The sequence below is a fragment of the Carcharodon carcharias genome, chromosome 6 (assembly GCF_017639515.1).
Source record: "Carcharodon carcharias isolate sCarCar2 chromosome 6, sCarCar2.pri, whole genome shotgun sequence".
Lineage (NCBI taxonomy): Eukaryota > Metazoa > Chordata > Chondrichthyes > Lamniformes > Lamnidae > Carcharodon > Carcharodon carcharias.
The window spans coordinates 79,255,982-79,278,959 of NC_054472.1; the positions used below are offsets into that span (position 1 = coordinate 79,255,982).

The following is a 22,978-nucleotide window of genomic DNA, read 5'->3' on the forward strand; positions in this document are numbered from 1 at the left end:
GACCCTCACATCATTGTGGGCTACCAACACCACATGGACTACAGTGATTTAAGATGGCCACTCACCCACCTTCTCAAGGGCAATTTGGAATGGGCAATAAATGCTAGACTTCCAGTGAAGCCCACATCCCATGAACACACATGAGAAAAAAATGCAAATTTTCTGGCATGTAAAGTTACATGGGAAAGTAACCTGTGAAGAGCATGCAAAGAAGCTGCAAATGGATATCAACAGGTTGACTGAATGGGCAAGAGCATGGCAGATGGAATAAAATGTAGCAAAGTGTGTAGTGTGTAGGAAAATAGAGAGGCAAAGTATTTTTGAAAATGGTGACAGACTTGGGGGGGGTGGTGTTGAACAGGGGAAATGTCTGCATTCAGAGGGATCTGGGTGCCACCGAGCATGAATCACAAAAAGTTAGCATACAGTTATAGTGAGCAATTAAGAAAGAAAATTATATGTAAGTCTTTATTAAAAAGGGATTGAAATATAAGAGTGAAGATGTTTTACTGCAATTGTATCGGGCCTAGGTGAGACTACACCTGGATTATTGTGCACTGATTTGGTCTCCTTACCTAAGGAAAGATGTAATTGCCTTGGAGGGGATACAGCAAAGATTCAGTTGATTGGTACCTGGGATGAATAGATTGCTCTATAGGGAGGGATTGAGTAGACTAGGCTTATGTTCCCTAGAATTTAGAAGGATGAGAGGTGATCTTGTTGAAATTTAAAAATTTCTTCAGGAGCTTGATAGGGTGGATGCAAGGTGTTCAGGAAAGATAGGCAAGGAAGAAGGAGTCAAGGACAGAATCGATTTGGCTAGAGCTAAGGGACAAAAAAGGTGCAATTATATTGCTCAGTGTAGTCTATAGACCATTAACTAGTGGAAAGAATTTAGAGGGACAAATCTCACAATATCTTTGCAGTGCAGAAGGAGGCTATTCGGCACATCAAGTCTGCACTGGCTCTCTGAAAGAGCATTCCACCTAGTCCCACTCTCCTGCCATATCCCCTTAACCTTCTGTCTCTTCAGATAGCAATCCAATTCCCTTTTCAATTCCTCTATCGTACCTGCCTCCACCACCCTTTCAGATAGTTTGTTCCAGATTCCAACCACATTCTGGGTGAAAAAAAATTTCCTCACATCATATGTACTCTTTTTGCCAACTATTTTGAATCTGTGCCCTCTAGTTCTTGATGTTCTCTTGCGTGGGAGCAGCTTCTCACTATTTACCCTGTCCATATGCCTCAGGATCTTGAAAACCTCTATAAAGTCTCCTCTCAGCCTTCTTTTCTCCAAGGAAACGAGTCCCAACCTCTCCATTCTATCCTCATAACTACAATTCTTTATAGCTGGAATCATTCTTGTGAATCTCCTCTGTACTCTCTCCAAAGGCTTCACATCCCTTCTCAAGTATGGTGCCCAGGACTGGACGCAATTCTCCAGATGAGGCCTAACTAGTGTCTTATACAAGTTCAACATGACCTCCTTACTCTTGTACTCAATGCCCTTATTAATAAAGCCTAAGATACTATATGTTTTATTAACTGCTCTCAACATGCCCTGCTATCTTCAATGACCGATATATGTATACACCGAGGTCCCCCTGTTCCTGCACCTCCTTTAGAGGCTCTCCCTTTATTTTGTAATGTCTCACCATATTTTTTCTGCCTAAATGAATCGCCTCACACTTCTCTGCATTTAACTTCATCTGCCACATGTCTGCCCAATCCACCAACATATCTATGTCCTTTTGAAGTTCAAGACTATCCCCATCCAGTTGACAACATTTCCAATCTTTGTATAATCTGCAAATTTTGAAAGCATGCCCTACGCACCACAGTTTGTCATTATATCTCAGGAAGAGCAAAGGTCCCAGCACTGACCTCTGAGGAACTCCAAACCTTCCTCCAATCTGAAAAACAACCAAGGAAATTACAGCAAGGTGCAAAATTATAAAGTAGTTATAATGGGAGACTTTACCTGAATATAGACTGGAAAAGTGGTAGTGTAAAGGACAGAGAGGGAAAAGAGTTCCTAGAGTGTGTTCAGGAGAATTTTCTACAGCAGTATGTGTCCAATCCAATGAGAAAGGAGGCACTGTTCGATCTGGTTCTTGGGAATGAGGTGCGCAAGTAGATCAAGTGTCAGTGGGAGAACATTTAGGGGAAGTGATCATTGTCTTATAAGGTTTAGGATAACTATGGAAAGGACAATTAACAATGCAGAGTATGAATAATTAACTGGGGGGAAAGCCAACTTCAGTCGGGTGAGAACAGATCTGGGCCAAATAAATTGGAGCCAAAGGCTGGCAGGAAAAACGATAGCTAAACAATGGGCTACCTTCAAAGAAGAGATGTTTTGGGCACAGCCAAGGTATATTTCCTCGAGGGAAAGGTAGGGCAAACAAATCCAGAGCTCTCTGGATGACAAAGGAGGTAGAAATTAAGATAAAGAAGAAAATATGTGCTTATGACAGGTGGAAAATGCAATTGAGAACTATACTGAATACAGACGGTTCACAGGGGAGATGAAAAAGCTATTAAGAAAAACAAAGTGGGAGTTTGAAAATAGACTGACAGCTAACATGAAAGGGAATCCTTAAATCTTCTATAGACATATAAATAGTAAAAGGGTGGTAAAAGGAGGAATAGGGCTGATTAGGGACCAAAAAGTGGTTAAACATGGAGGCAGGGAGCATAGCTGAGGTATTAAATGATTACTTTGCATCTGTCTTTATCCAAGGAACAAGATGCCACCCAGGCCATGGTGAAAGAGGAGGAAATTCAGTCACTAAAGAGGAGGTATTGAATCAGCTGTCTGTACTTAAAGTTGACAGGGAACCAGGACCAGATGCGATGCATCCAAGGGAAGTGAGAGTGGAAAATTGTGGAGGCACCGGCCGTAATTTTTCAGTCTTCCTTAGACTCAGATCGTGCCAGAGGACGAGAGAATTGCAAGCATTGTTCAAAAAAGGGTGTAAGGATAAGCCCAGCAACAGCAGACCAGTCAATTTAACTTCAGTGATGGGGAAGCTTCTAGAAACTATAAATCGGGACAGAATTAATAGCCACATAGACAATTGCAGGTTAATTAAGGAGAGCCAGCATGGATTTCTTATGGGAAAATTTTGTTTAACTAACTTGCTGGAATTTTTCAGAGGTAACAGAGAGGGTTGATGAGGGAAATGCTGTTGAATGTGGTGTATATAGACTTCTAAAAGGCATTTGATACAGTGCTGCACAACAGACTAATGAGCAAAGCTCATAGAATAAAAGGGACAGAAGCAACATGGATATGAAATTGGCTGAGCAACAGAAAAGAGTAATGGATCAAGAACAGGAAATGCTGGAAAAACTCAGCAGGTCTGACAGCATCTGTGGAGAGAGAAACAAAGTTAACGTTTCGAGTCCGTATGACCCTTCTTCAGATAATGGATATTTTTTGGACTGGAGGAAGGTTTCTGGTGGAGTTCCTCAGGGGTTGGTACTGGGACCCTTTCTTTTCCTAATATATAATAATGACCTAGACCTTGGTGTACTTGGGACAATTTCAAAATTTGCAAATGATACAAAACATGGAATCATTGTAAACTGCGAGGAGGATGGTGTAGAACTTCAAAAGGACACCAACAATTTGTTAGGATGGATGCATAGGTGGTAGGTGAAGTTCATTGTGGAGAAATGTGAGGTGATACATTTTGGTAGGAAAAAGATGTAGAGACTATATAAAATAAAGGGGACTACTCTAAAGGGACTGCAGAAGCAGAGGAACCTTGATTTATATTGAAAGTGGCAGGACAATTTGAGAGAGCAGTTAATAAAGCATACATTATCATAGGCTTTATTAATAGGTACAGAGAGTACAAGAGCAAGGAGGTTGAGTTGAACTTGTGTAAGATAATAGTTGAACCTCAGCTGAAGTACTGTGTACAGTTCTGGCACCACATTTTAGGAAGGATGTGAAGGCATTGGAGAGAGTGCAGCAGAGGTTTATGCGAATGGTTTTAGGGATGAGAAATTTCAGTTATGAAGATAGATTGAAGAATTTGCGACTCTTTTCCTTGGAGAAAAGAAGGCTGAGAGAAGATTTGATAGAAGTATTCAAAATCATGAGGGACGTGAACAGAGTCCATAGGGGGAAACTGTTCCCACTCATGAAAGGATCGAGGACAAGAGGGCACAGATTTAAAATAATTGGCAAAAGAAGCTAAAGCGATTTGAGCAAAATCTTTTCACACAGAGAGTGCTTCGAGTCCAGAATGCACTGCCTGAGAGTGTGGTGGAGGCAGGTTCAATCAAGGCATTCAAGAGAGATTTAGATGATTATTTGGAAAGAAACAATCTGCAGGTTTACAGGGAGAAGGCAGGAGCATGGCACTAGGTGAAGTGCTCATTCGGAGAGCTGGTGCAGATATGATGGACCGAATGGCCTCTTTCTGCCCTGTAACAAATCTGTGTGTAGATGCTGAGAGGATATTCCTCCTGGCTGGGAAGTTTAGAACATGGGGTCACAGTCTCATAATAAGGGGTTGAATGTTTAGGACTGAGATGAGGAGAAATTTTATTACTCAATGGAAATTCTGTACCCTAGAGAGCTGTGAATGCTCAGTCATTAAACTCAAGGAAGAGCTTGAGTTTTGGTTGCTAATGGAATTAAGAGATACGGAGATAGTGTGGGATGGTGAAGTTGAGATAGAAGATCAACTGTGATCTTGTTGAATGGCGGAGCAGGCTCAAAGGGCCATATGGCCTTTGTCCACTCCTAGAGAGCCAACTTCAGTTATCTGAGAAGAGATCTAGCACAGGTGGACTAGAAACAAAAACCGACCAGGAAAACAGAAAATGAGCATTGGTGTTGGCCTTCAAGCTGAAGATAGTTCAGATACAAACCAAGCATATTTCCATAGCCAAATCTGATGGAGCATCCAAAGCTGAAGATCCCTGGATAACAAAGGAAATAAAGTTAAAATTAAACAAATATCAGGTATAGAACACAATCAAAAAACTAGGCTGACTACAGAAATTGCAGGGGAAATTGAATGATAGAAGAAGGGCAAAAAAAAATGAGAAAAGATCAGGTTGCATAAAAGGGGACCCAACATTTTTTCATGAACATATAGAAGTAAAAGAATAATTAAAGGAATGGTAGAGCTGAATAGGGACCAAAAAAGGAAATCCTGTAAAGGCAGAGGCTATGACTGAGGTACTGAATGAGTGTGTTTATTCGTCTTATGATGTCAGAGTAGAGATGTGGAGAGTAAAGACATTGGAAAGGAGAAAAATAGATAGAAAGGAGGTTGACACGTCACCCTGTCTAGATTGGATGCATCCTAGGTTTCTCCTTGGATATTGGAGTGATGATGGAAGACTGAGGATTGTAAATGTTACACCCCTGTTCGATAAATGGATAAACCTGGATAAAATGAATAACTACAGGCCAATTGGTCTTAATATAAATGGGAAAACAACTAAAGATGATTGTCAAGGACAAAATTAATTTTCATTTGGCGAAGCTTGGGATAATAAAAGATAGTCAGCACGGATTTATTGAAGGCAGATCTACTTAACCTGTTTTAAGTTCTTTGATGAAATAACAGAACTGGAATTTATGGGCCTCCCCCTCAGCTGGCCTCCCATTGCTGCCCTCTTCTTCCCCCTCAGTGTCAGCTTCATGACCTTCAACAGGGGCCTCCTCCTCCTGCTCCTCATCTTCCTCATTGTCCTATTCCTCAGATGTTTTAGCAATGGGGGTGGCTTCTGTCTCCTGTGGTTGTAGGCTCCTCCACTGCACCACATTGTGGAGTGTGTAGCATATGATGACTATTTTGGAGGCCCTTACAGAGAAATACTATGCTGCTCCTCCAGGACAATCAAGGTACCTAAAGCGCATCTTCAGGATGCCAAAACCCTGCTCTATTGGTGTTGCAGGTTAGCACACAGCTGGTGTTGTAGTGCCGTTTGGGCTTCATTTGCGGCTGCCTAAAGGAGGATCATCATCCACCTCCTTGTGAGATATCCTTTGTCTCCCAGAAGCCAAGGACAGACCTGTGTTGGTGCCTGAAAAATCTGAGACACTTGTGAATTCCTCAGGATAAATGAATTGTGGCAGCTTCCAGGGTCCTATGCACAGACGTTCTGGAACACCTTGGTGTGGTCACATACCATCTGCATGCGGGGAGTGGAAGGATTTCCTGTTGATAATGGTGTCAGGTTGATGACTTTGTGTCCTGATGGCAACATGGGTGCAGTCGATAGCCCCCTGGACTTTAAGGAAGCCTGCTACTTCGGCTAATCCCCTGGCCCTCTGGGTCTGTGACTCCACATCCAATAGGAAGTTTATAGGCTCCCCACCTGAGCATGGAGGGTGTCTATGCCTCGATGCATCTGTGTGCAGCTGACTATGATGGTCTGCAGAGGTCTGCAGCTGACCATTGGAAGGAGCTGGCAGCATAAAATTCAGAGCCACTGTGACCTTAAGTGCCACTGGCAGGGCGTACAGATCGGGAGACTGTGGTGTCAGATCTTGTTGCATCATGGCACCTATCTCTGTAACCAGAGCCGTCTTCTGCATGTTTTCTGTCATATTCAGACATGCCCTCCACTCAGTATACCTTTACCCCAGGATAAAACCTTGTTGCCCTTCTGTCAGATGCACACTGCACTACCTCCAACTCCTGGCCTTGTCCCCTCCTTCTGGCCGCATGTTGCCCCCACCCACATCCTCTATGGTGCAAGTGTGCGAAAGTGCCATCCCCATTTTGCAAATTCTTTGCTGTGTTGTGCACTTGTCCCCTTACTCTTCTTCCTCCCACCTTATTGCCCGAGTCAGAAGGGCCAAAAATATATGCCCTTCCAAGGCCACAGGCACCACCCTCCACCTCCCTTGGATGTCAGTCACATATCTGTGTTTTAAATTGTTAAACTTCTGTGGCACTAAATGAAATTTTCTGCACTCTCCAAAAGGGTACCTGACTTCTCTGCTAGGTTTACACTGTTGCCCAAAGTCGCAAGTCCCACGAGTTGTGTTCTGGAAATCTCTGACGAACATCACTTCTGATTGAAAGCAATTGCACTTTTAAATGTGCTGATGCCTCTCTGAACCTCGTTTGTGCAAAATCCATTTCCCTGTCCGGCAAAAATGGTAGATGCTGGATATGGGAGCACGACTTCTGGATTCAGTGCACCGACACCATTTTAGATAAGGTGCAGACTTCGCGAGAGTCCAGGCTAAGGAAGCTTGTGTTAGGCCTCAGCTGGAGTATTGTGTACAATTCTGGGCACCACACATTAAGAAGGATGCCAAAACCCTGGAGAGAATACAGAGGAGATTATTAGGATGGTACCATGGATCAGGAATCTCAGTTAAGTGAGATTGTTCTCCTTAGATCAGAGAAGATTCATGGGAGATTTAATAGAGGTATTCGAAATTAGGAGGAGTTTTGACAGAGCATGTTGGGAGACATTGTTTCCCCTGACAAGTTGGTCAGTAACCAGAGGTCGTGGGCCAGCAATATTCCATTGGAAATTGCAAAAGGCAATTGAATATGACCTTGAAGTGGATTAACTTGCAGAGTTATGGGAAAAAGCTGGGGTATAGGACTAAATTGTTCTTTCATGCATAGGCATGATGGCTGAACAGCCTTCTGTGCTGTGAGATTCTGTGGGCGGAATTTTCCATAAATGAGACTAAGTACAGTAGTGGGCGGTTTCAGCAGCAGCCACCCCTCTCAGTCCGGAACGGCAGGAACTCAGACCTGATTCTGCACTTGGAGCCTCATTAATTATGCAAGGCGCGTATCAGTCCGAATCACCTGGCAAGTCAGGAGTTGATTCGTGAGGCCTCTGTCGGCTGGTGGGTTCGAAGATCTGAGCACCATATTTAAAGGCCAGTCCAACACACAATCTCACTCCCTCCAGCCCACCAGAGATGTCTGGCAGCCAGAAGAGGAAGGCCAAGAGCCTGAACAGGAAGGCAGCACCCCACTTCACCCTCCAGGCCTTAATCAGAGGGGTGCAGGCACAAAGGCATGCACACTAGCCCAGGGATGGCTGCAGGAAATGCAGCAGCCTCATCTCTCTGGACTGGGAGGCCATCGCAGAGCAGATCAGAGTGGCTGGTAATTGCACCCTAAATGCCACCTAGTGCAGGAAGAGGATGAATGATCTTATCCACTCCGCCAGGGTAAGTCATCCTTCAACTCCCTTCATATCAAACTCTCGTCATGGCATCATGCACTCAAACAGCTACTCTCTTCAGGGATCTCACACAACCATTAGCGGGGGACATATATCAACACTCATTCTCTCACCGAGACTTTCACATCACCACCATCCCATCCATCATGTTGCTCACACTGACCCTTCTGGGGAGGGCTCACCACATAGGGGACATCTCATCCAACCTCTGCTCCATCCCTTCTCATCACATGCCTTTCTTTCTTCTTCATACAGGCCAAACTGGCGCACAACAGGTGCAAGAGAGTGCAGACCGGGAGAGGGACGGCCAATAACATTGCCATCACTGAGTGTGAGGAGGCTGCAGCCGAGCTGGCTAGGGAGGACAGGGATCCCTCCTGTGGGGAAGGGGAGAACAGCCTCTCCCACCAAACCAGGACAGATCACAGCTCTACCACTTCATCAAATCCTGACATTCACAGTGAGTCACATGCAGTCTTATCTAGCTCACGCTCATTAACTGAAACTCTGTTTTCTAGGCACCAGCAGATCGGGGCCCCCAAGCCAGTCCAGCACCACCAGTGTGAACCCCCAGACTTCATCCAGGAGGAAGCTCTGGAAGAACCGTCATGGCACTCACAAACACCCTCCACCAGCTCAGAGACACATACTTCGGTGGGACACAGCTGTAGATTAGGCTCGGGCTCACTTTCTGGGAAACACCTCACTAACACGTCCCCGAAGCAATCGGAGGGCAGCCACCCACTCGGTCCGAGTCAAGTGATGAACCTCTGGAAGCGGCTGCCAAATCTGTGCTGGAGATGCAATGACAGGAGACGGAACATCAGGCAAAGATTCAGCAGTCACTCAGCAGACTAGAGCAAACAATGGAGAATCCGTCTGCGTTCTGCCTGATGTCGTGGCTACGACTAGCGGGCACCTTGAAGTCACCATGGGAAGGCTGGCAACCACCACTGACACCTTGGTCCAACAGGTCTTGCTGGATTTGCACTCGGCCCTGCACTCCATGGTGGGCACCACAGGATGTAGGCGACATGGGGACGAGGCACCTTGATCCCCCTCCAGATGCACCATCTCTTACAGGAGTCAGGGTGGGGCCCTCGGGCGCCCACAGGGAAGATGAGCATCAGCCAGACTCCCCGGGGGCCTCCCCTCAGGACACTCCAAGGGTGTGCAGCTGCTCACAACCCCCTCTGACTGTGACCCCATCTGCTCCAGGTTCTCAGGCTAGCAAGGGCGCTTCAGCCCCTGAGCAGATGACTCTTATCAGGCCGGAGCCCTGCAGGCCACAGGCCACCAGACGACATCTGCCAAGGTCATCACAGAGGACGTAGCAGTCAACAGGCTGCCTCCACCTCTGCTGGGATGTTGGGGCTGCATCCAGGCGTAGCACTAGAGCTAGGAAAGTTAAGAAAAATTGATGTCACTTTTGGGTCTTGGGTATGCTAGACATGTAAATAAATTTCATTTTGTTAATACATTTGATGGTTATGTGAATGTCATCTGAAGGTGTTGTGATTTTATATTTTGGAATCATCTTATTTTGAGGTGTAGCCTTCCTGCCACTCAGTGTTGTAGTAATTGTAGCTTTAAGGAAGCAGCGACTATAACTTTAGGACTTATTGTGTTGTGTAGTGTCACATGAAGGTTTGAATGAATCAGCTGTAAGCATGGGGAACCTTAGAATGGGAGTTCTTCTAGTTTTAGAGCTTGATGGAAGCATGTAACTGCTGCTGCAGCCTGTTAATGAAGTTCAGTGTTTCTAATGAGAAACCTGTCTAGAAAATCAGGTCCATAAAACTGTAGTAGTGTCCCATTGTGAGATTCACATTCCTGTAATGTCATCCTTAGTTGAACTAGTATACTCACCACTTGTGTGATGTCAGGGAGATGTGTTTAAATCTTTATTGGAAGTGTGTAAGTATTTCTAACCCTTCTTCCTCAAAGAACACCATTGAGCAAGGGCAGCTCATCAGCATTGATAATCTAGCGGCATTTGTGTCTCCTCAATGATAGCGGCAGAAGAAAAGACATAGGATGAAGAGACCCCTAGGCATGGCCACATCTCAGTCGCAGCAGTGTTTGCATCATTAGAAGGCGGCGAAGGCTTTAAGTCTTTTCTCACATCGCTCTTGCTCCTAAGTGGGCTGTCAGTTCCCAGAGTGAGCTCACTCACAGGGCCCCGTGGACCAAAGCAAAGATAATGGCCTGGCAATTCATGAGGCAAGTGTAAATGTGGGACTCATTCTCGCTGCAAGTGGGTGGACATCCCCTGAGTTGAAAGAAAATGACATTGAGGGCTAGCGGAGATGTGGCCATATTCCCTCACTTGACTTTACTCTTCCTGGAACCTATCAGCAATTAATGTATCACGAGCACGTCTCCCATGTCTTTCTTCCTCCATGGCTAACCATGCTCATACTGACCCTCTGCAGCTTCCTGAGGTTCCTGGCCTATGGATCTTCATCCTCTGATCAGCTCTTATCCTCCTCCAGGTCACCCTCTGGCAGGGGTTCATCTCTTCGTATAGCCAGATTGTGAAGGGCATAACACACTGCGATGATGCGGGAAACCCTTTCAGGAATGTTTTGGGCTGAGCCACCTGAGCAGCCCAAGCCACTGAAACACATCTTCAGAAGCCATATGGTCTGCTCTATAAGGGAGCGTGTGGAGCTGTGAGCAGCGTTGTACCTATCCTCGGAATGACTCTGAGAGTGGTGTCATTAGCCAGCACTTCTGTGGGTACCCCTTATCCCCAAACAGCCATCCCTGCAGATGTAATGGCCCCTTGAAAATCTCAGACCCCTGGAAGCGACTCAGGATGTAGGAGTCATGGCAACTCCCAGGGTACCGTACACAAACGTGCAGTATTTGCTTCCAGTGATCACACACCAGTTGCACATTGATGGAATGATAGCCCTTGTGGTTTATAAACAAATGGGGTTGCTGCCATGGAGCCCGTATAGCCACATGGGTGCAGTCTATTGCACCTTGCACACTTGGGAAGCCTGAGGTGGTGGTACCTTCATCCAGAGCAAACCTGATATAATGATGGACATCCCTGTGAAGGACATCTGTGACCTCCTTTATGCATCGATATTTTGTTGACTGAGTGTGGCTACACAGGTCACCTGTTGATCCTTGGAAAGAACCAGAGGCCAAGAAATTGAGTGCTGTGGTCACCTTCAAAGCCAATGGCAGGGGATACCCTCCAACTCCACATGGTGTCAGGTCTTCACAAAGAATGTGGCATATGTGATGTACCAGAGCTCAGGACAAGTGTAGACATGTATAGCATTGCCTCTCACTCATCTGTAAATAGGAGACCCTTGGATGTTAAACTTTCAGCCTGGAGAGTCACCTACGTTGTCTAGGTATCTCCTCCTGACTCTCCTGTTCATGCTGTGGCTCTGTTTGACCACATCCATCCTGCTGGAGCTGCGCACGGAGTCACCTCTCCCTTCTTTGTCTCCTCCATTGCATTAGGACCCTGACAAAGGCAGCATTGAGCCCTGGATTCCTTTGTGGTTTTGCCTTCTCTCTGAAAGAAACATTGAAGACATTAATGATTCAAAGCCAAGAAAGCGAAGCTCAGAGGATGACATGTTTGGAGACTGTAAGGGTCCATAGCTTTTCCTGCCCTACTTGCGTGGTGGCTGATGCCACCTTGTCCCTGAGGCACTAGCACACACATCAGGTGACCAAGATGGCATCGCAGATATGTAACATCTTGAGCCCTGCGTGAGATGCTAAAGTTTAAGTGAGATGAGTGACCTAACCTAGCTCTGTGCCTCAATCCCTGCTGTGGCATATTAATGACCAATCAGTTGCTCATGGTCAATGAGCGGGTGACCTTTGGCCAATTAGGAATGTCACATCTGGTGAACAGGGCCTTCATTGAAGGAATGCCATAAATGATACAACCATGTCTCTCTCACTATTGCCTGTATTCCCGAATTCTACATTCCTATTTGTTACTCTTGAGATGCAGCGTTTGTGATATGAAGCCACCAAGTTCTGAGTAACTCTTCAACAGTGGCTCATGAAGCCATTGGCTTTTAGTGGCTTTCATCACAAGGAGATCTCCCTCTCTTTCTAAGCAGACTCCTGCAGCAACAAGAGGTTAGGGAGTGACCCCAGAAAGGCCCCCATAGTGTTCATCCTTCTGTCTCACTGCCATTCCACAGCCTTCCCTCCCTGTTACCCCCATCGTGTTTGTCAACCCGACCCCTCACCTCACAGCCCATCCCGAGTTGAAGTGCTAGTGTCTGAAAGTGGAGGCCTGCATTAGTACCGCAGCACAGCGGTGTTCCTTGGGACAATGAAAGCAAAGAGAAGGAGCAATCCAACCCTACAGCCCCAGCAGAGTGGCGTTCAACACGGCCAGACTGGCGCAGCGCTGTGACAGGTATGTTCCACGCACTTCAAAGTTACCAGTGAACTGAAGTCCGACTAGTGTGCACCATTCCTTTTTCAAACCGGTTTGAGGCCGGCATAATTTCCCTCAGGAGGCTGCACAGGGTCAGTATGAGCATGATCACGCCATGGAGGAAGGAAGTTTGGAAGGCGTGACAAAATTCTGGTGAGCAGCTGTTTTAATGAGCATTTATGACATGCTAATAAATGCAAATGGCATTCGCACAGCTAATCGGCGGGATAACTGACCCACTACGAACGCACCATCGGGAGGATTGCGACTTGTTTTTACGACAGCGGATTTGTGACTTTTTGCCTCCTGCTGATTCTCTGCTCCTGCCTACCACAAAACCCACCATGGGTGGGATGGGAGAATTCCGGCCTATGATTCTAAGGATGGAATTTTCCGTGCCTGCTTGCGTAGGGCGTGCTCAGCAATATGAGTGGACAAGATGGCAAGAAGACCAGAAATCGATTTCGCAACGTTGTGAAACCAATTTGAGATCGTCCGCTAGGCCCGTTGACAGCGGGCCACATTCACCCCCATCGTCAGCTATCAGACGCGGGAACCTCATTGTAATACATCTGTATATATCTTTATAAGGCCAGCTTGTCGGACTCATCCTCCCCCCAGGGGTCAGGGGAGCAGGACGAAGTGGGGCTGAGTCCGGGGTGGGGGGAACAGGGCTCCAAGGGGGAAGGGGTCCAGAGGTGGGGATATTCAGGTAAATGTGCAAGGGAGTGCCCTGATGAGTCCATGACTGCCTCCTGGGGAGTGAACTGAGGGTGGATGTGTTTTGAGGGTGAGAGCGACCGAGGGCAGAGTGAGATGGGAGGGTGTGTTCAACAGCCACAGTAGAAGGGACAGCGAGGGTGGTTGATGAGGACTTGGAGGCAGACTCGGACTCTGGGGGTGGGAAGGAGGAGACTGGGGAGGGTAATATGGAGGGGAGGTGGGATTTTCGGGAAGGAAGGGAACATGCGCATTCACCAGGACATCCCCAAAGGAAAAGGGTTGTGGCTGGTAGGTCACTGAGGGGAGGTGGAATGTGATGCCAAGGGGGCAAAAGTGATGGGGGAAAAGGAAATGGGTGACTGGGGGAGGGGGAAAGACAGGGGAGCGTGAGAAACTGAACCATGCTGTATAAATCGACGGTGAAATGAGAGTCGTGGTGTTGAGATTAGGTGCTGCATGGGAGTGTGATCAGTGGGTGGACGGAGATGTAGGACAGCTCAGATGGACAACTGAAAGCAAACCCCAGCAGGCAACATTGAAAATGCTCAGGACATTGAAATTAGTGTGATATGGGAACGATCCATGTGCCTGGGAGAGTGCTTGCATGAGGCTCCCAAAGGCCCTGCCACACACATACTTCTCCCTCCAGGATCACTCGTTGGCCAGCATCTACCTCTATGGTGACAGAGGACAAGGTTGAGGAGCTCACAGGCAAAGGTGACTCAGAAGGAGAGGACAGCTGCTGAGATTACTGCGTAGATGATCCACGAGTGTTCCGCTGCCACACCTCCTCCCTTTGGTTGCTGGGGGCGGGGGGGGCCTGCCTTAGTCCTTGAGGGGTAGAAGCACCTTGAGGAATGTCAAGGTGTCCCTTTCCCCCTCACGTTGCCATTGTAGGAACTCACCCATGGCTCCCGCGATGGAGTGCAGGTCTGTGTGCATCTCCATGTTCTGCTGGACCAAGGTCTCCAATGACATCTCCTATCCTTGCCACGGAGATCTCCATATGCGCACTTCATCATAGAGTAGGCAGACACACTCCTCCGACTTGCATGCTATTCTGTTGAGGACTTTCAACAGCTCTGCGTAATGTTCCCACATCTTCTGCTGACTCTGCAGGATGAATTGGAAGGCCAAATCCAGAGGCTCACCATCCGACTCAGACCTCACAGATGCCTCTTTCCCAGTAGTCCTCCAAGTTCCAGGGAGCTCAGCTGAACCTGCCTCCACCTACTGCGAACATGTGTCTATGCGGTGACCATCGGACTGTGAATCCGAGCCTGCTCAAGATCTTGATCCCACTGAGTTATGTGTCTCTGTGCTGGTGGAAGTTGTGGGTAAGCACTGTGACGGGTTTTTCAGGCTACTTATTTCCAGCTCTTCAATGGAGGATCTATCCTCTTGGCTGGAGGTGAGGAGGTGGATGGATCTGAGGGACTGGCTGGCTGAGGGTGTCAGTCACTTGGCTGTGAACCAAAGTAAAGATAATTAGTGCACGGCAGCAGAGTCAAAAGCAGGAGAGACAGCACTTACATTTGTGTTGAGAGAGGGATGATGTGGGGTGCAGGATCCTCACGAGTGTTTGCCACCAACCTCACCATCACCGCTGGCATGGTCCATGTCCTCACCAGTCAGCACAATAGTGAGTGAGGGGCCAAATATGGGCCTCTCCACCCCGAGTCTGGGACCTCTCCCTGCTGATGTGATCAGGCTTCTCTGGCGTGGAAACATGAAGAGTGTGTGAGCAGGAAACCATGGCACTGCGTGGAATGTTTGTGTGGTGAGCAGAGCCATGGATGGGGTGAGGACATGAGCTCCAGAGGATATGAGCCTGATGGGGATGTGATGGTGTGTGAAGGATTAGCGGTGTTGTCCCTTGATGTGAGATCCCTGTGGATATGTGATGGGTTTGTGAGTGTGAGTTGGGAGTAATGATAAGAATGAGTTACCCTGGCAGAACAGATGAGACCATTCATCCTGTAGTGGCACTGGGTGGCTGCCCTTCCTGCAAAGGGCATTGGCGTTGACCACCGCTGCCGCCGCCTCCCATGCTGGATTGATGATGTCACTGCCCATCCAGTGGCCAAAGTGGGAGCAGAAGACATCACAGCGGGTCTCCACGGTGTTCGAAAGTCGCTCGAGGGACATGTCACTGAAGCAGGGGGCTGCAGTCTTTTTGCCTTTCAGGGCCATCCTGCCTTCTGTGCAGCAGCCCTGGGCTGAGGTGTGTGTGCACAGCCGCACTTTAAATTTGGTGCCCAGCATGATGAAGCGGCGAGGTAATGGTGTGGTGGGCAAATGAGAGCCCACCCACCATCAAAAAGGTGTTTTTCCCAGGAATGCATAATGAATGCAGCGGGTTTGGGAAGCTACAGCGTGAGAAGCCACCACTGTAGCCAATGGGTAAATCGTTTTTCCCATCCACTACCACACTTAGTGGAAATCTGGGATGATTCCGTTCGACGTATAAACCCGGTTGATTTGAACAGGTGATATTCTAAGATAGCAGAGGTAGGAATTTCAGGCCAAGCGTTAAGGATTCTTTCAGTGGATCACGTTTTCAGGCCATTTTAATTTTCTGTTTGATCCTGTTTAGTCCCCTTTCTGAACTCTGCAAGCCTGAGCCATTTTCTTTCATACATCAACCTTTTATAGCTACTTTTCACATCTTCTTTGTTTGTTAAACCTTGTTAACCTTTTCAAGCTGCATTTTGTCCCCCTTTATCTTCATTTGCTTATTTCCACTACCTTAAAAGTTTCATCTTATCTCTTGTTTCTTACTAGTATCTGTTTGTGTTTTAATTCCTTCTTCACTTCTGTTGTGCTGTTAAGCTTTGTTGTCTTCTATTATAGAATTAATTTGACTTTTTGTTTTCTTACTTTTGAGTATTTATCTAAATGTACTAAAACTTACTAAGCCGACATAAGCAGTTACTCACCTGGAGAGTGCTAAACTCTATGTGGCTCTATATTAAAATAAAAACTGCAAAGGTTAAATTTCTCAATTTTCAATAAGGACTGCCATGCAATGCCAGTAAGTGTTAGTGATGCTTATTTTTGCCTTTATAGCAACATCCTGGTGACAACTCACTAGCAAGTCAATACTTGAGATTGTGACCCTCAGCAATAGTTTAGTGAGTACCTGAATTTAGAAGGGCCCTTGCCTCCCACCAAATTATGACCTCAAAGCCTATCAGCTCTTCCAATATATTTAAACATTTCGCATAATTTTCTAAATTCTACAAATGTGATTTTCGACAATTATCCATTTTATGACAGGAATTCCTTCAAACAGATATTTTTCACATCTGTGAATGAGTAACCTTAAATCAAAGTGAATTTCTTGTTCTTTAATCTTGTTGCATTTATTTCCTTCTTCGGCACTTTCTCCTCTCACTATTAGCCTTTTCTTAATTGTTGTTTCACCACAAATATTTTTCTCTTTTTCTAGGACTAGATTACATTAAACATAGAATGCAGGAGGCAATGGGATACACAGACAAGAAAGAAGAGCCTCCACCTCCAAAAGAAAAGAAACCATCTTCAGCAAATAACAGTCCTCATTTCTACAGGAAAGGTACAACTCCACCACTGACTCCTGAACACAGTCCTGGCCCTACACCTCCTCCTTCACCACCAATATACAAGAAAACTCCAAATACCAGCTGGAATAAAGGCTCTTCCAGCAATGTTAACAAGGATGTATTAGGAGCGTCAGGGAATAGATCATCATCAAAAAGTATCACCAAGATGAGTACAAAGCAAGGCAATGAATGGAAACAGCCAAAGTCAGCAGTTTACCCTGCCTCAACTGCTGGCAATGGACAGTTACATAGTGCATACCATAGTTACTTTGTGCGCACAGATGTAAAACTGCCACCTGAAGAGCCAGAGGAACAGGCTAATCTTTCACCCATGGCACTCGGAAGGTTACCACCACCGCCAAAAACAATGCCTGCAAGGTCACCTGTCAAGGAAACTAAATCTGAGCCAAAATTGAAGAAACAATTATCCATTGAACCAAAGAAACTATCAAAATCTCAATCACGTGGTATTAGCGTGGATGAAACAGAAGAAATTGTGGAGTCGGTACGTATCCATCACTTGTTATTGCAGTTTTCCATAGCATCCTGAAAAATACCACTGAGGGAAAAATAGAAGGGTTATTCGGATTAATCCTACACCAATTCCTATTTCCTGGCATAACCAGAGCATATCAGATGTCACCAGCCAATTTTGTTCAAATCTTTGAAACCATCCAACTGCTTAACCTGAGAAAAGAGACCTTGTGACCTTCTAGGTTTTTCAAATATTTCCAGGAGTATAAAACTAGCAAAGATTAACTCCTCAGAGCTAAAGAAAATCTATTAAAAAAATATAATTTTGCCAATACCAGATTGCCAAAATAGGGGAGCCTATATTTGTGCCTCACAACATAGTGTATACATCATCAAATATTCTCTAAAGCAATAGAAATGTATGAAATAAATTGTTAAAAACCCTAGAAAATAAATGTACACATACCCAATTCTAAAATTGCCATTGTCATCCCTTGAGCCCTTGAGGATGTAACAAGCAGGGTGGATAAAGGGAAACCAGTGGATGTAGTGTATTTTGATTTCCAAAAGGAATTCAACAAGATGCCGCATAAAAGGTTACTATACAAAACAAGGGCTCATGGTATTGGTGGGGGGGGGGCGCGATATATTAGCATGGATCGAGCGTAGAGTAACTAATAGAAGACAGACAGTCAGGGTGAATTGGTCATTTTCAGGTTGGCAAACTAACTAGTGGAGTGCCACAGGGATCAGTGCTGGGTCCTCAACTACATATGATCTATATTAGTGACTTGGATGAAGGGACCCACTGTATCGTAGCCAATTTGCTGACGATACGAAAATAGATAGAAAAGCAAGTTGTGAGGAGAATACAAGAGTCTCCAAAAGAAAATAGATAGGTTAAGTGAGTGACAAAAAATTGATGAATGGAGTATTGTGTGGGAAAATGTGAGGTTGTCCACTTTGGCAAGAAGAATAGAAAAGCAGGATATTATTTAAATGGAGAAAGACTGCTGAATTCACTCAAATGTCATTGGTAGTTGTTGTGATCCCAACATGGAAACTAATAACTGAGGCTGGAGCATAAGCAGCAAAGAAATAGAAGTGGCAGCTTTCAATTCTTTCAAATGCATGCATGTATTGATTGCCACTTCGAACCCAAGTGGATTAATTGTCCTGCCACCTTTTTCTCACTTTTTAAAAACTTTTCTTTTTACCCCTCCTAGATCCTTCTTTTCTACCATCCTACCTCCTTTCACTTCTTCCCTGTCTGGTGCTCTACTCTCCAAATTCCCTACCCCAACGCTTCAGTACTCCTCAATTTTCCTACTCTCAGTCCTCCATTCCAGGCTTGACTCCCTCTTAGATAAACCTAGACTTTCCCTTCCCTGACCCCTTTGGCATCCACCGAAGGGCTCATCAAGACACATGGCTCTGGTTCATTGGAGTAGCGACTCCAACTGCCCAATGGTACTCCTTCATCGAACTTATCTCCCAGCCTGTGCACATCTTGCCAATCACCTTCTCGTCCAATTCATCCTCCCACTATTGACCCTGGGGATTTTGCTAGAGTGTCTGTTCAAACTTGTGAAGAAGTCCCTTACCATCCATGAATTATATGGGATGATTGCATCAACATCGTGGCCTTGTCGAAAACCTGGCTGAGGAATGAGGACACCTTTCCCTTAAAAGAAATATTCCCCCCTCTCCCCCGGCTATATCGCCGCCGCCTTGGCCTGACTCGCTACCTCCCTGGTACTTTCTGCTCCTTTGAGCGTCTCACCTTGTTTCATCCATCTCAAATCTCATTTAAAATCATTCTGTACCACCCATCTAAGTACAATAATGATTTTCCCACCAAGGAACCAGAATACTTTTGCATCTCAGCACACAAAATTTCAGGATTGTGCTGTCTGCTCCTGTAAATGAAATTCTATACCACCAATTTAATCTCCTGAGGGCAAGTTCTCTATGAATACTCCACAGTCTCCATAGATTATCAGCCAGAGTACTCCAGAATTTAATAGACTTCCACGCTGCATTATTCCTTCTCCCACTATTGTAGGTCATGAACTATTGGATTATCTCCATCAAAACCTATCTCTCAATCAACCAATCCTGCTCCCAACCATACATTTGTCCACCTCCTTTTTGGAGTGGTCCTTTGACTCAGCCTCAGCTATTGTTGCTGGGTACCCATTCTGTGCACAATGGAGGAAGATCAAATATTCCTGTATTTTGGAATCAAGTTTAAAAAAAGGTCATACATGAGTTAAGGAGGTGACAAACAAACCAATTACTGAGATTCAAAATATATTATCCATTAGGTTTAGATGATGTTCAGACTGCAGAAGTCATTCCACTGGTCTAGTGTAAACCTTCTTGCTTCAACTCTTCTCTCTCTGAAAAGATTAAAAAAAACCTGTTCTCAAGGCCTTGTCCTTTTACTTTGAGGTGCTACAAGACCCATTTAATTACAGGTTGTCTCATAAACCATTATTTCCTGTTAGTTGAGGTCAGCTTTTTGAAATGTATTTTTATTATATCAAACCAGAGTTAATTTTCAGTTTTAGTCAGAATTTCTCCACCATCACATGACTGATGTTAAATTCCATTTTATTCTGATATATTATTAGAGTCACGTAAAGTTTATATTAAATGGTACTTAAAGCACCTTGAATAGTTGTCAACATGACCTGCAGGATTTAGGAATTACTCATTTATATTGTGTAATTCATTGACTATTTGGAAAGAAAATGAGTGGATGAAGCATTTTTTAAAAATTGTGCCACTAGAATCAATTGCGCCAGTTATATTAATAACATGACCTCTTTAAAAACATTACAGAGTCCAAATACCATCTTGGTCATCCTGGTAATGCTGTTGAATATTGGTTTAGCTATTCTTTTTGTCCATTTCCTGACTTGACAAGAATTTGCCAAGGTAAGAATTTAATTTTCTTTGTCAAAGATTGTATTATAAAATTTTCAGCTACTATTTACCCTCATATCGCAGGCAGTAAACTGTTTATATTTTATGCCTAACTTTAGCTATGCCTGAATGTGATTCAACATAGTTATTTAATAATCTAATTGTTTTGACCCTTCAGTGAAGTCATGAAAACTAAGGGTGTTAGCCCACAGTTCTCTACAGTTGTGCCATCAGCCTTATTATTGACACCAGACATGCTGAGACACAGGGAAAGAGTCTTGGAATTGGTGTGGGACTCAGGAAAGATGAGACATGGAAATTAAGTCAGGGGCTGATGTGTGCCCTGCTGATGATTTGTGGCTCTGGATCCTCTGAAAACTGAAGCAAGTGGCCATGTTGTTGGAAAAATCTGCTGAACCAGCCTAACCACTGAAGTGCATGGCTGCTCCATCTGCTCTAGTGGAGTGTGACTTAACTGGAAACATACAGACTGCACTTTTGTTGATGGACATTAACAGCTGCCTTACTTTTTTACTGTCTTGAAGTTTAGTTGGGAGAAGGGAACGGCTGCCAGAGGAATGTGGTTGGAGGATTCTGTGCTGTGGATGCAATTTCCAGTAGTCTCTCCTATCACGTTAGAAGTACATTAGCAGCATCACTCAACCAGTCTTATTCCATTACCTGCTGCTCCTTACATCTTGTACAATGTTCTGGGAGATTTATTTTGAAAATGTTCACACTCTTTTTGCATGAAAATTATAAATTTTCTGTCACAGGTTAAATTTTTTTGTCTAATATTTAGAGTATTTATTTAGATCAATCTGAGTTCATTTCCTTTGCTTACAGTGACCGAATTAGGAGCCTTCATTCAATTTATATGATTACTGAAGTGCTGGTGACCAGTAACCCAAATTATCATATATGTCAACATTGAAAAACCACCAGTTAAGGAAGGAGTTTTTTTGCATGTAGCATTTTTTTCAAGTAAAGTAAATTTTATTGTGTTGAATACATTCAGGTACAGCATTGTAATTTGAATGTTAACAAAACTGATGCCTTTATAAGTCTTCAGAAATTATAATGTTTACCTCAAACATATTGGTATGGGTTTTTTTTGGAATGCTGGTTGAATCTTTGTGTCTTAATCATTTTAAGTGACACTAATTAATGTAGTTAAAGATGATTTCTGTACCATTACCTTGTATCACTTTTCATCTTATTGTGTTGGCATGTTTATTTCAAAAGGGTTGAGTATTTGGTGTGGTTAATTTTAGATTAAAGCACTAGATTTATTTTAATCTCAAAAATGCAAGGGCTGGATAACTTAAAAGAAATTATATATATGTGTTGAAGAAAGATTTCGTATTCCTCAAGTACTGAATTTAAATGTAAATGTGTGTTAGTTTGCATGGTTTTATTGCAAAATGTCATCGAAACCCAAATTCAATTGGCACAAGAAGGTGGTACTGTTTGTGGAATGTATAGATGCTAAATAATTTATTATCTGAAATCGGGCTGATTTCAGATCAGTAACAAATGGTGTTTTTTGCAGAGGTATTTTCAGAATCCTTTGTCTGATCAGTATGAAATAAAGAAGAAAATTGAAAAGACAGAAAAAGAGAATGAAAGACAAATTGTTGCCAATGTACAGCAAATCTGACCATGCTTTAAATGGAAATTTAACTCACACAATATGTCTTTGGGTCAGTGCAAATGTAATAAAAGCTTATATAAAACCTTTTTTGTCTGGCACAAAAATCGAATGTTGGGAATGTTTTTTGAAATGAAATTCACTTTAGTAATTTAATTTAAAAAAAAGATTTTCTTATATATTAAAATCATGAGCTTTTTTAAGAAGCATGAGCCAGAAATTGTTGGCATTTTTCTAAATGTACACAACTCTATTTTAGCATGAATCCTTTTTCTTTTTTTTTAAATAAATGACATGCTATACACTGCTTTATATTTATCAAATGATGCTCCAAGTGGACAACACTTGACAGTTGTCAATAAATTGTTATATATTCTAACACTTTGTCTTTTTTTGGTGTTTTGAGCCTCAGAATTCTTCAATTCTGTTATTTGTAAACTTATGATCCTTTATTTGTTCTGTACAGTTTTCTTGACTGTAATTGCTTGAGAATAAAACTATCATTTGTTCCTACAGTCATGCTGTGTGTGCTAGTTATATGAATGACAGCTACATGTTACTCAAATATTAACTTCTTGATTGCTGTTTCATATTTAAGGATCTTTTGACCAATTTTGCACAAAGACTTTGGAAAAAGAGTTACTTTTAATGCTGTATTTTCACAATATTCACACTTTTCAAGTGTATAATGGAAACCATTAATTTCACAGTGCAGCCTCCCGCAGCCAACTATATCTGTAAAACATTCTTACACACATCCATTGCATCTAATTAAAACAGGAACCTTTTAATGAGGGGCTAACACCAGTTATAAGTTCCCTCTGAGAAATCCACAAGTCCCCAGCATCACAGATGCCAGCCTTCAGCCAATTCAGTTCACTCCATGTGATATCAAGTCATGGCTGAAGGCACTGGATACTGCAAAGGCTACTGGTCCTGACAATATTTCGGCAATAGTACGGAAGACTTGCCAGAACCCCGAGCCAA

The 22,978-nt window shown here is 44.1% G+C and overlaps 1 protein-coding gene across 4 annotated transcripts in view; it reads left to right on the forward strand.

Annotated features, from left to right (window-relative positions):
- The window catches only part of LOC121279052 (junctophilin-1-like), a 181,194-nt gene extending 158,688 nt beyond the window's left edge, over window positions 1–22,506 (forward strand). The window contains exons 4-6 of one of the 4 annotated variants that reach the window (XM_041189872.1): window positions 16,803–17,440; window positions 20,257–20,352; window positions 20,519–22,506. In XM_041189872.1, the coding sequence (XP_041045806.1) occupies window positions 16,803–17,440; window positions 20,257–20,337 (719 nt within the window). In that variant the 3' untranslated portion in view covers window positions 20,338–20,352; window positions 20,519–22,506. Of the gene's footprint in view, window positions 1–8,454; window positions 8,640–16,802; window positions 17,441–20,256; window positions 20,353–20,518 lie in introns of those variants that run through there. The other 3 variants (XM_041189874.1, XM_041189875.1, XM_041189877.1) reach the window with 3 other exon arrangements.
- Window positions 22,507–22,978: the final 472 nt, after the last annotated feature.